Below are 12864 nucleotides of genomic sequence, written 5' to 3' on the forward strand. Positions count from 1 at the left end.
TGGCCAATATTGACCCCCTACAATGTTGAAATAGATTTGCTGAAACACCAGTTACAGGATGGTAGCCTACATAATGTAAATTGTAGGAATCATATGAATCATGTAAATTGTAGCAACAATAGCCGATAGAAATAGGCTCGGCTACTCATTGTGATTTCTATTTGTAGGCAATGAAGAAGACCAAATACAATTTCAATTATTTGTCTTTATTTCAGTGCAGTACAAAGTATTTGGTCAATTCTGAGTGCATGTCCAAGGCATGTAACCCTAGCGATGAAGGCCCATGGGCTGAGAATTTGATGGGTAACAGTAACGTTAATTTATGTATCATCAGGGAATTAGAAGCACATCAAATCGCAGTCTTAAAGTCGTCTCCTAGTGTATAACTAAGCAAATAAAATTTTGTTCGAGATCGCTCGGCTGAACCAGGAAATGATTTGCCGTGTCTGCCAAAGCTATCGGGCTCATAAAGTAGGAGGGGATAGGTAGAAACGCAGAGTTTGGTATGGAAAACCTGCTAGCGAGCAGGTTAGTTTCACAGAGTAAACCATGGAAACTTACCAAAAGGTTTCGTTACCTCTCTTTCTGGAACGTGGAACTCGGAGTATGCCTCTTTTCAGGGTTAAACAACTCAAGGTTTTCACTAAACCCACTACCTGGAATACCCCCCTGCAGTCTCTGAGTGTTTTATGTGTTATTTACTTTGTCTTTTTCATTTCGGTTTCAGGGTCCTCAGGGTATTCTTTTGTTTGACAGTAATTGGGGGCGTTGTATCTGTGCATTAGCATATTTAAGGTGGCTAGCACTAAAGAGGCAGCCTCGTCTGGCAGCCTCGGCGCACAAAGACTCAGTCGAACAAAGACAGGGAGTCTACCTGCGGGAGTCCACGAGGAAGGCTGACGGGGCCGGATCACCTCTTCTGATAAGTATCACTCATATTTATATTTACATTATATTCTACATTGAACTTATTCATAGCTAGCATGTGTTTCCTTAGCATTCCTGTTCATTACAATACCCGTAGACGTAGATATGTCAGAAAGAATATACGGTCAACTTCTAACCTTCACTACCTATCAAGATCTTCTCCACCAGCCCTCTCTCTTTCTTTAGGGCTCTGGAACTGCCAGTCTGCTGTGAACAAGGCAGACTTCATCCCGGCGTTTGCATCCCATGCTTCTCTTTATGCCCTTGCGCTGATAGAGACTTGGATCCGCCCAGAGAAAACTGCAACTCCAGCTGCTCTCTCTGTCAACCACTCCTTCACTCACTCACCCCGCTCAACCGGGTGGGGTGGTGGGACAGGTTTGCTTCTTTCCCCCACACATCCACACCACTCTCTGTTACTGCCAAATCATTTGAACACCGTTATGTGATGCTAACTGATCCTATCAAAGCCTAGCTTAATTGTTCTTTATTGCCCACCAGGACCGCTAGCCGACTTTGTGGAGGAGCTGGATATGTTCTTCAGCATCCTCCCAGATGATGGAACCCCTTCATAGTCCTTGCGGACTTCAACATCCACCTCCAAGGCAAGCTGTTGACTTCTTGTCTTTCCTGACCTCCTTCGACCTGATGCTGCTGAGCACTCCGGTGACCCACAAGGCAGGCAAACAGCTAGACCTCATCCTGACACGTAACTGTATCACTGACTTAACCTCTGTAACCCCACTGCACATTCCTGATCACTACTTTATCCAATTCTCTGTCTCTCTCCCTCCAACTTCTCCTACCTCTCCTCGTTCCGGTGCAACCTCCGCTCCCTATCCCCCTCCCATTTCTCCTCTATTGTAACATCCTCCCTCCCATTGACGAGTTCTCGTCCCACCCCACTAACACTGCCACCGACACCCTGTTAACCACTTTACCTGCATCACTTGACTCTCTCTGTCCCTTGTCAACCAGGCCTGCACGATCTTCTCCCTCCTGCCCGTGGCTTACGGATGTTATTCGTGAAGAACAGTCCACCCTTCGAGCAGCTGAGAGGAGATGGCGCAAGTTAAAAGTTTTAATTTGTTTTTAAGAGCACCTTCCCCTCTGCCTTCAGAGTTACCCCTCTACTCAAAAAACCCTTCCTTAACCCTGCCGTCCTCCAGAACTACAGACCACTGTTACCCTTCTTCTCTAAAACAATTGAATGTGCTGTATCTAACCAACTGTCTAACTTTCTCTCTCAGAACAACCTGCTTGCCCCCAACCAATCGGGCTTTAAAGACTGGCCACTCCACAGAGACTGCCCTCGTTTCAGTCACCACTGCCCTCCAGTCTGCCTGAGCGGCTTTGAGGTCATCCATCATCATTCTGCTGGACCTTTCTGCTGCGTTTGATACGGTTAACTTCCAGATCTTGTTCTCCAGACTTTCTGAGATGGGCATCTCTGGCACTGCACTCCAGTGGATCTCATCCTACCTGTCGGGAAGATCCTACCTGGTCTCCTGGGGAGGCAAACCGTCAGACCCTTGCCAGCTCTCCACTGGTGTCCCACAGGGCTCCATCCTTGGACCCCTCCTCTTCTCTCTGTACACCACCTCACTTAGACCAATCATCACCTCCCATGGCTTCTCCTACCACTGCTATGCTGACAACACGCAGCTGTACCTGTCGTTCCCCCTGACCGTTCCGGGGATCTCAGCTAAGATTGAGGCCTGCCTCGCAGACATCTCCGCGTGGATGACCAAGCACCACCTCCAGCTGAACCTCGCCAAAACAGAACTTCTCATCATCCTGGCCAAACCCTCCAGGAGATTCCCTTTTTGAGCACTCCACCCAGCTGCTTGTCCAAGCACTTGTCCTCTCCAAGTTGGACTACTGCAACTTGCTGCTCGCCGGTCTCTCAGCAAGCGCAACCCGCCCTCTTCAGAGGATTCAGAACGCAGCAGTCCGCCTGGTCTACAACCTACTCAGACGCTCCCACGTTACCCCGCTCCTCATCTCCCTCCACTGGCTACCCATCACGGCCTGTATCAGATTCAAGACCCTGGTACTGACCTTCCGAGCAGTGAACGGGACTGCACCCGACTACATCAAGTCTCTCCTGCAGCCTTATACCCCCACCCGCCACCTACGGTCTTCTTCAGACAACCGCCTGGTGGTCCCACCGCTCAAGACCGCCCAGTCCCAACACAAGCTCTTCTCCTGTCTGGCCCCCCAGTGGTGGAATCAACTCCCCACCTCCATCAGAGACACTGACTGTCACTCCACCTTCAAGAAAAGGCTCAAGACGCACTTGTTCCGGGAGTGCAACAGTACTTAGGAATGGTTTGCTGGACCCAATGCTAGTTTCCTCAAGGATCACAATGACTCTTGCTTAGAGACTTGTTGCTCTTGTTGGTTAGTGGTAACTGATTTAAACTGTTGTACTCGCTGCAAAATATTTAATTTAGTTAATCTTACTTTGTTATTTTATTTATTTTACTGTTGCTTGCTTTTCTTTAGGTACACTTGCACTTAACGATGCATGTTGTTTATCAGTGACTTATGCACTTTGTAAAGCTCTCTTGGAAGTCTGCTAAATGAATAAATGTAAATGTTACCACTCTGCGATATAATCAGAGAACATAACATAGATTTCCATAGCTATGCGGATGACACACAACTATATATATCTACTGAACCCAACGATGCAACGGCCATCAATTCCATTACCAACTGCCTGTCGGCAATAAACAAATGGATGAATGATAACTTTTTTTAATTAAATGAAGACAAAACTGAAGTCCTATAATGTGGCCCCCAATCCAAAAGAGAGATGTTTACTACGAATCTAGGAGGTTTAACCCCCTGGCTTAAACCAAAGGTGACAAGTCTCGGTGTAATCCTGGACTCAGATTTGACTTTCAACTTTCACATTAATAGCAATAGGGTTATAGCAATAGGGTTATAGTAATTGGATGTTTCCCACAGAATGAAGAAACAGTAGCAAAACGTCTATACTGTGACATTTATGCTAATCTACAGTTTATTTTCTGCCACTGAATGTTTTTCCTACACTCTAGGGTCTTCTTAAATACATATTTTTCCCCCCAAATTATAAATCAACTTGTACTCTTACTAGATCTGTGAGGAACATGGCCTGGCCTGCTCCACCTGTCTTCCCTGGTTCACCATCAGACTTCAATATACATGGTTCTCTTACTTTGATGGCGAGATCACAGTGCTCACTGGCGGTGGTCAACTGCTCGATTTGGCGGTCAACCTCGGCCACAGACAGACTGCATGTGCTCTTCTTCCGCCCGCACAGCACACTCTCCAGCCCAGTCAGCACCCGCTGCAATTCCGAGTTTAGGTCGCTACAGTTGTCTGTAGGGAAACAACATAGGGGTGGAAGTTAGATAAACTGAAGTGAGTGTGTGTGTACAGGTGTGTGTGTGTAAGGGGGGGGGGGGGTTGGCAACTGCTGCAGTTGTCTTTAGGTTAATGGCATGGGGGTGGAGCTTAAATATACTGAAGTGTATGACAGTGTGTTTATGTGAGTGTGTGTAGGTAGTGGGGATGGGGGCTGTCCTGAAGTTGTCTATTGGGTGGAAAGTTATCTGTTTAGGCCACTCCTGGTTGTTGCATTATCTGTGCTGCTGCCACCCTGCACCATCTCCATCACCCCCATGTTGTTTGCATGTTACTATCTATCAGGGGGTATTATTACTCTATTTGCTTTCTGCCTTATATAGTTGCTCGCTATTGCTAGAGGCAGGGAGTGCTTCCCCTAGATACAGCCACTCTGCCAAAGTCAAACCTATTTTCATTTCTATGTTCATCAATCAATGCTTAAGGCCCTGTCACACCATAACGTTCTGGTCAACGTTCTCTAAAAGTTGTAATCGTTCAATTTCGAGCGTTCTAGGGTGAGGTGGACACATCTGGCATATGACTGATGTGTGACTATTATGCATGACTAGCGTGGGACTGATGCATGAGAAGCGTGTAACAGCGACCAAGTAAGACACCCCTGGAAACTATTATCGTGTGATGACGTGTCACTGGGTTGCGACAACGTGTGACGAAAGCAAACAATGAAAACTAAGCAAACGGTGAATAACAACCAAGTAATGCTAGGGTAACGACTAGTAACGACTGACTAACAATAGCCAAACGCGTGGAACGTTAGTCAAACGTTCCACAAACGTTCTTCAGCGTGTCCAGCGCTAAAAATTAAAAGTTGAAGAATGCTGGTCTCCATGAGAACTTGTGCATGTTCAAAAACTTTTTGGGGGGACCAGCGTTCTCCGCGGATTATCGTCATATTAAAGTGAGTGCGCATGCGCCAGCCTGCATGCTGCCTGTTGCCGTAGCTCAGTCTCGTTGTCTTACTTTTCCAACTTTTGCTTTCCTTTTCTTCCAAACTTGAGTAACTTGTGTGTAAGTATAATTTAAACTACACTCTTTACGAAAATGAGAGTAGGAAGTGTTTTAGCACTTTTTTTCGCCGTGGAACTTCTTCTTCTGCGACATGGTCGAGGCACCGCTGCAGATCAGCTGTTTGCCGCATTGTCTACACCAGGGAACAGCTGATCACGCTGAAGCCTAGCGGCATGGCGCCCAGGACAACCGATGTCCCCGCTGAGATCTGGAGGAGGACACACCGTGGATGCAGAAGTGGATCGAAGCGGCAGGGGAAGAGAGCGGGGTGCAGACAAAAGACTTGAGAAGAGATTTAAGCTGTGTCTGCCTTCTCTAGTCATGGCAATGTGAGATCGCTGGAGAAGAAATTGGACGAGGTAACGGTGTTAGTTCGGAGTCGTGAGTGTAGTTTGATGTGGTTCTCAGAGACATGGCTACATCCTGGATCATAACGTTTCCATCGACGGCTGTTACGTGCCTGCACGTTGTGTGGCCCTGCATGTCCTGTGATCTGTTTTGTGTTGTTGTTTTGTGTTCTGTCTCCTCCTACTGACTCATCTTCCCACGTCATCAGTCATCGGTCTTCAGATATGCACACCTGGGTCCGATTGGTCATCAGTTCCTCGCCACACCTGTTCCGGATCCCCATCAACCAGTCCCCTTTATAAGCCCGTGGCTCCGTGTGTTTTGTAGGAGAGAGTTGTGTGTTGAGCTGTGGCAGAGCTCTGGTACGTTTGGTACTTCTGGTTTATGTCTATTTATGCGTATGGTTTGGAGGCCGGCTTGTGTCGTGTCTTCAGTTTCTCTTGTTCCTGTTTGTTGGCTTTGTTGCGCGCACCGGGACAAACGGGGATAGGTAAGACATCCCCGGGTCTACATTCCACACCCACGTAGTTACTATATTATGTTACTTCCCCAGGTTAGCAGTGAGCACCACCCACTGTCTTTTTTAGGTGCTTAGCACCGGTCTAAGGAGCAGGCGGGTTTGTTTATGTTCTTTCCTTTGGTGCCACTGATTGTCCTCTTTGATCCCCGTGTTGCTGTGTAAAACGAATAAACGATACGTTATTCATAGTGTGTTTCTTGGTTTGTGTGACTGCACCCTCACTGGCTTAACCTGTAGCCCTATGTGCGCACTCCCACTCCGAGCCATCGGGAGGCGTAACAACGGCTTTCAGTCTGTTCGGGCCAACAGGGATCACACCGGGAGCGGTAAGCGGAAAGGCGGTGGGCTTGCTGTGCTGGTTAACAACAGATGGTGTAACCCTGGTCATGTTACTATCAAGCAGAGTATCTGTTGCCCGGACATTGAACTGTTTGCTGTGGGACTCCGGCCATATTATCTGCCATGTGAATTCTCACATGCCATTGTCGTGGTTGTTTACATCCCCCCTCTGCTAGCCCGGCATCGGCGTGCACAACACCCGAGTGCACTCATATTAATCTCGGGGGACTTCAACCATGTCAGTGTTTCAACAACACTGACTAATTTCACCCAGTATGTGAATTGTCCTACTCGAAAGGACAGGACACTGGACCTGCTGTATGCCAATGTTATGGACGCATGCAGCTCTTTCCCCCTCCCCCCCTGGGTAGGTCAGACCACAACCTGGTTGACCTCAAACCCTGCTATGTGCCTCTGGTTAAAAGGCAGTCTGCAACCACTAGGACTGTGAGGAGATGGTCAGGGGAGGCCTATGAGACATTGCAGGAATGTTTTGAGGTCACAAACTGGGATGTACTCTGTGAGCTTCATGGAGAGGACATTGATGGGCTCACTGAGTGCATCAATGGCTACATTAAGTTTGTGTGGACTGCAATGTCCCAACTAAGATGGTCAATTGTTATCCAAATAACAAACCTTGGGTAACAAAGGACATCCTGAATGCCAAGAGGAGGGCCTTTACTGATGGTAATAGGGAGGAGGCGAGGGCCATCCAGGCAGTCCTGAAGACGAAAATCAGGAAGGCCAAGGAGAAGTACAGGAGGAAGCTGGAGAGGAAACTCCAGCAGAACAACATGAGAGAGGTCTGGAGCGGTATGAAGAGCATCACTGGCTTCAGACCGACTGGCAGCAGAGGAGTCGAAGGCACCTTGGACAGGCCCAACAAACCTAATCTGTTCTTCAACAGATTCGACACACCGGCTCCTGCTCACCCCCCCTCTAACTCAGCTGCTGTAGGTTCTTAAGCTCCTCTGAGTACTCTGCTCCCCCTCCCCATCAGGGTAACGGCCCTCTTCAGACTCATGACCGGTGGCTCTGACCTCCCACGTAATGAAGACCCTGGAGAGACTAGTGCTGGAACAGCTGCGGCCCATGGTCAGACCCCTCTTGGATCCCCTTCAGTTCGCCTACCAGCCCCGGCTGGGAGTTGAGGACGCCATCATCTTCCTGCTTAACCGCATCCACACCCACCTGGACAAGCCGGCAATCACAGTGAGGATCATGTTTCTTGACTTCTCCAGTGCTTTTGACACCATCCGACCTGCCCTGCTGGGGGAGAAGATGGCAGCGATGCAGGTGGATGCCCCCCTCGTGTCCTGGATTGTGGACTACCTGACTGGCAGACCACAGCATGCGCCTGCAGCACTGTGTGTCAGACAGCGTGGTCAGTAACACCCTCAGGGGACGGTCCTCGGACTCTTCCTCTTCACCATCTACACCACAGACTTCAGCCACCACACAGTCCTGCCACCTTCAGAAGTTTTCTGATGACTGCTGTGGTGGGATACATCAGCGGTAGTGATGAGACGGAGTACAAGGCTGTGGTGGGGAACTTTGTCTCATGGTGTGAGCAGAACCATCTGCAGCTCAATGCGACAAAGTCCAAAGAGCTGCATGTGGATCTACGGAGGGCCAAGGCACCAGTGACCCCCCGGTTTCCATCCAGGGGGTCAGTGTGGACATTGTTGAGGATTACAAGTACCTGGGAGTACACTTAGACAATAAACTGGACTGGGCCAAGAACACTCAAGCTGTTTAAAGGAAGGACCAGAACCACCTCTATTTTCTGAGGAGGCTGAGGTCCTTCAACATCTGCCGGACAATGCTGAGGTTGTTTTATGAGTCTGTGGTGGTCAGTGCTATCCTGTATGCTGTTGCATGCTGGGGCAGCAGGTGAAGGGTAGCGGACGCCAACAGACTCAACAAACTGATCGGTAAAGCCAGTGACATTGTGGGGGTGGAGCTGGTCTCTCTGGCGGTGGTGTCTGAGAGGAGGATGCTGGTCAAACTACATGCCATCTTGGACAGTGTCTTCCACCCACTCCATGACGTGCCGGTCAAGCAAAGGAGCACCTTCAGCGGAAGACTCCTCCCAAAAAGCACTACAGAGCGCCACAGGAAGCCATTCCTGCCTGTCACCATCAAACTCTTTAACTCCTCCCTCAAAGGGTTATCAACTGGTTGACCCACTTGGATATCTCCAAGGAAAAGAGTACTTCACACTTATTATAATCATTTTATACTTTTACCCATTTAATTTATTTTATACTTATACCCACCTGGTACTTAATTTATTTTCTGACCTGTTTTATAGTGTATTGTATTTTATGTTTTGCTCTTATGTACTCCTGTGTGCACTGACGTAAAGGTGAGCTGCTGTAACAAAGAGTTTCCCTTCGGGGATTAATAAAGTATTTCTGATTCTGATTCTGATTACCAGCGCCACTAGCGTCCACACAACGCTCTTATGGCGCTATACTAGCGACCATGGACGATAAGCAACGTTTCCTCTAACATCATAGAACGTCAACCAGAACGTTATGGTGTGATGGGGCCTTTTGTCACTACCCCACCCCCCTGAGCTTGTTTCCCTTACACACCTGCTCCTGATCATCGTTATCACTCTACTTAACCTGTGGCCTGACATCCAGTCCCTGCCGGATCGTTAGACGTACCAGTACGTTGCGCTTTAGTGCCTGGATTTGTAGTATATCTCTAGTCTTCCTGTTCATTTTGCAAATTGTTTCTTTATTTTTGTGACCAGACTCCTGCTCCTCTGTTTCAGCCTCTGCACCCTGGAACCCGTTCACTCCCGCCTAACCACCCTCACCACCGACCTGCACGTTTGTTACCACCATCACCTCACCACGATCCGACCATACAATGGACCCAGCAGCCCTGGACGCTGTGCGCCATGCTGTGTCCCAACAGGGCAATCTGTTGGGCCAACACAGCACGGCTCTGCAGGAGATAATGGCATCAGTACAAAACCTCTCTACCAGCGTGTCCAGTATCCGGGACCAGCTTAGTGCTCCAGCGGACCCACAACCACCTGCACCTTTCCCCGCACCTGCCGAAGCAGGACCTGCTTCCATGTCTGTTCTGGAGCCCAAGGTTCCTACACCTGAGATGTATGAGGGGGATTTGGGAAAGTGTCGCTCGTTTCTCATGCAGTGTGGATTGGCGTTTGACCTGCAGCCCCGTACCTACGTCTCGGACAAGGCCAAGATAGCCTGTCTAATTGGGCTGCTCCGGGGAAAAGCCCTGGAGTGGGCGTCAGCTGTTTGGGAGAGACAGGACCCCTGCATTGGCTCATACCAGGAGTTCACGGCTGAGATGAGGAAACTATTCGACCACCCTGTACGAGGAAAGGACGCTGCTACCCTGGGATCTGCAACGGTGACCCCCTCATCCTCTGCCAGGAACCTTGGGGTTACCATGGATGACGAGCTCTCCCTCACGGCCCACACTGCTGCGGTCTCCCGGTCGTGTAGATTCACCCTCTACAACATCCGCAAGATCAGGAGATACCTGTCTGAGCACTCCACCCAGCTGCTTGTCCAAGCACTTGTCCTCTCCAAGTTGGACTACTGCAACTCGCTGCTCGCCGGTCTCCCAGCATGCGCAACCCGCCCTCTTCAGAGGATTCAGAACGCGGTGGCCCGCCTGGTCTACAATCTACCCAGACGCTCCCACGTTACCCCGCTCCTCATCTCCCTCCACTGGCTACCCATAACGGCCCGCATCAGATTCAAGACCCTGGTACTGACCTTCCGAGCAGTGAACGGGACTGCACCCGACTATATCAAGTCTCTCCTGCAGCCTTACACCCCCACCCGCCACCTACGGTCTTCTTCAGACAACCGCCTGGTGGTCCCACCGCTCAAGACCGCCCAATCCCAACACAAGCTCTTCTCCTGCCTGGCCCCCCAGTGGTGGAATCAACTCCCCACCTCCATCAGAGACACAGACTGTCTCTCCACCTTCAAGAGAAGGCTCAAGACGTACTTGTTCCGGGAGTACAACGGTACTTAGGAATGGTTTGCTGAACCCAACGCTGGTTTCCTCAAGGATCACAATGACTCTTGCTTAGACTGTTGCTCTTGTTTGTTAGTGGTAGCTGATTTAAACTGTTTTCTATTTTAGTTCATCCTATTTTTATTGCTTTCCTACAGGTACACTTGCACTTAGAGTTTCATGTTGTTTAATTGTAACTTGTTTAACTAACTACATGCTCTTATGGTTTCCTCCCTTTAGCACTTATTTTTTGGTTGTTCACAATGTGTACTTCTTGTTTTGGCTACCCGCAATGCTTTGGGGGTTATCTTGTTGTTATTATCAGTGATCTATGCACTTTGTAAAGCTCTCTCTTGGAAGTCGCTTTGGATAAAAGCGTCTGCTAAATGAATAAATGTAAATGTAAATGCTAAGCATTTGTTGCTATTCGTCAGGGAACCCACAGCGTCGCAGAATACGTGATTGAATTCAGAACACTGTCTGTGGAGAGTGGATGGAACGAGGAGTCCCTACAGGCAGTATTCTACCAGGGGTTGACCGACCAACTCAAGGACGAGTTTATTTCTTATCCTGAGCCACAGGGTCTGGACGACCTGATAGCCTTGTCCATCCAGGTGGATAACAGGTGCCGGGAGAAAAGGAGGTAGAGACGATGGGGGTCTCCTAACCAGCCGCCACACCTGAGACCGACCAAGCCTGTAGAAGGAACAGAGCACCCTGATCGTTCAACACCCCAAGAATCCAGAAGAGAGATGAGGTTGCCTGACCCTGAACCCATGCAGGTGGGAAGACACAGGTTATCCACTGAGGAGCCCCAGCGTAGACGGGAGACCAACAGCTGCGTCTACTGCGGACGCACGGGCCATTACATCTCTTCCTGTCCTCAGCGCCCGGAAAATTCCCAGGCTCGCTAGGCATGGGGGGGTCTTCTAGCGAGCCGCCTTCCTCAGTCCCCCTCACCCCAAGCCAGAACCCTTTTTCCTGCCACCCTCATCAGGGAGGACTAGTCAGTAGAGGTTAAAGCCCTCGTCGACTCTGGAGCGGATGACAGCTTTATGGATGCTGACCTGGTGGAACAGCTGGGGCTCTCCAAAGAGCAACTCCCGGAGGCCATAGAAGCTACTACCCTAGATGGCAGACTGCTGGAACGGTTGACCATGAGGACGGAACCGGTTAAGATGCTGTTATCAGGCAACCACTCTGAAGTCATCTCCTTCTACATCCTGTCCTCACCACGCGTTCCCCTGATTCTTGGTTACCAAGAGGAATCACAACCCCACCTTCGATTGGGTGACAGGCAAGGTAACCAGTTGGAGTGTTGAATGTCATGCTGACCGCCTCAAATCTGCCTGTTCCCTGTATGTTCCCAGCCCGAGTAAGCCCTCTGCCCCCCCGGATTTGTCCCTTGTGCCGGAGGTCTATCACAGCTTGGGTGAGGTGTTCAGTAAACAACATGCACTGTCACTTCCCCCACACCGACCTTACGACTGTGCGATCAACCCGATTTCTGGGGCCGCCTTTCCCAAGAGATGCCTTTGTAGCATCTCTCGGCCGGAACGTGAGGCCATGGAGGCCTACATCAAGGGATTCCCTGGCGGCAGGCCTCATTCGTCCCTCATCATCCCCCCTGGGTGCCGGATTATTTTTTGTTCGTAAAAAGGATGGGTCCTTGCGGCCTTGTATCGATTACCGGGGGCTAAACGACATAACCATCAAGAACAAATACCCTCTGCCGTTGATGAATTCTGCCTTTGACTCCCTGCAGGGTGCCACTGTGTTCACCAAGCTCGATCTACGTAATGCCTACCATCTCGTCCGTATAAGAGAGGGGGACAAATGGCTAACCGGATTTAACACACCCATGGGCCACTTCGAGTACCTGGTCATGCCGTTTGGCCTCACCAACGCACCTGCAGTATTCCAGAGTATGGTAAACGATGTTCTTGGAGACATGATTGGTCGCTTTGTGTTTGTCTACCTGGATGATATCCTTGTGTTCACTGAGAACATTCTTGTCCACACCCAGCATGTCCGGCAGGTCCTCCAGGGTTTGCTGGAGAACCACCTTTTTGTGAAAGCAGAGAAGTGTGACTTCTACGCAGACACTACCTCTTTTCTCGGATACATTATTACGGGGGGACAGGTGAAGATGGATCCGGAGAAGATGAGGGCGGTTCTGGACTGGCCTCAGCCTGGTACTAGACTGCAGGTTCCTGGGGTTCGCAAATTTCTATCGACGGTTTATCCGAGACTACGGCCGAGTGGCCTCCCCGTTGACAGCCCTG

The 12864-nt window shown here is 49.8% G+C and overlaps 1 protein-coding gene across 2 annotated transcripts in view; it reads right to left on the bottom strand.

Moving 5' to 3' along the window:
- mcc (MCC regulator of WNT signaling pathway) overlaps positions 1-12864 on the bottom strand; it is a 334586-nt gene that overhangs the window by 172653 nt on the left and 149069 nt on the right. For both annotated transcript variants that reach the window (XM_084687682.1, XM_084687681.1), the window contains exon 7: positions 4136-4299. In XM_084687682.1, coding sequence (XP_084543808.1) covers positions 4136-4299 — 164 coding nt within the window. The remainder of the gene's footprint in view (positions 1-4135; positions 4300-12864) is intronic.

Source organism: Hypomesus nipponensis, chromosome 22, assembly GCF_054491055.1.
Source record: "Hypomesus nipponensis isolate SF chromosome 22, ASM5449105v1, whole genome shotgun sequence".
In the NCBI taxonomy this organism is placed as follows: Eukaryota; Metazoa; Chordata; class Actinopteri; order Osmeriformes; family Osmeridae; genus Hypomesus; species Hypomesus nipponensis.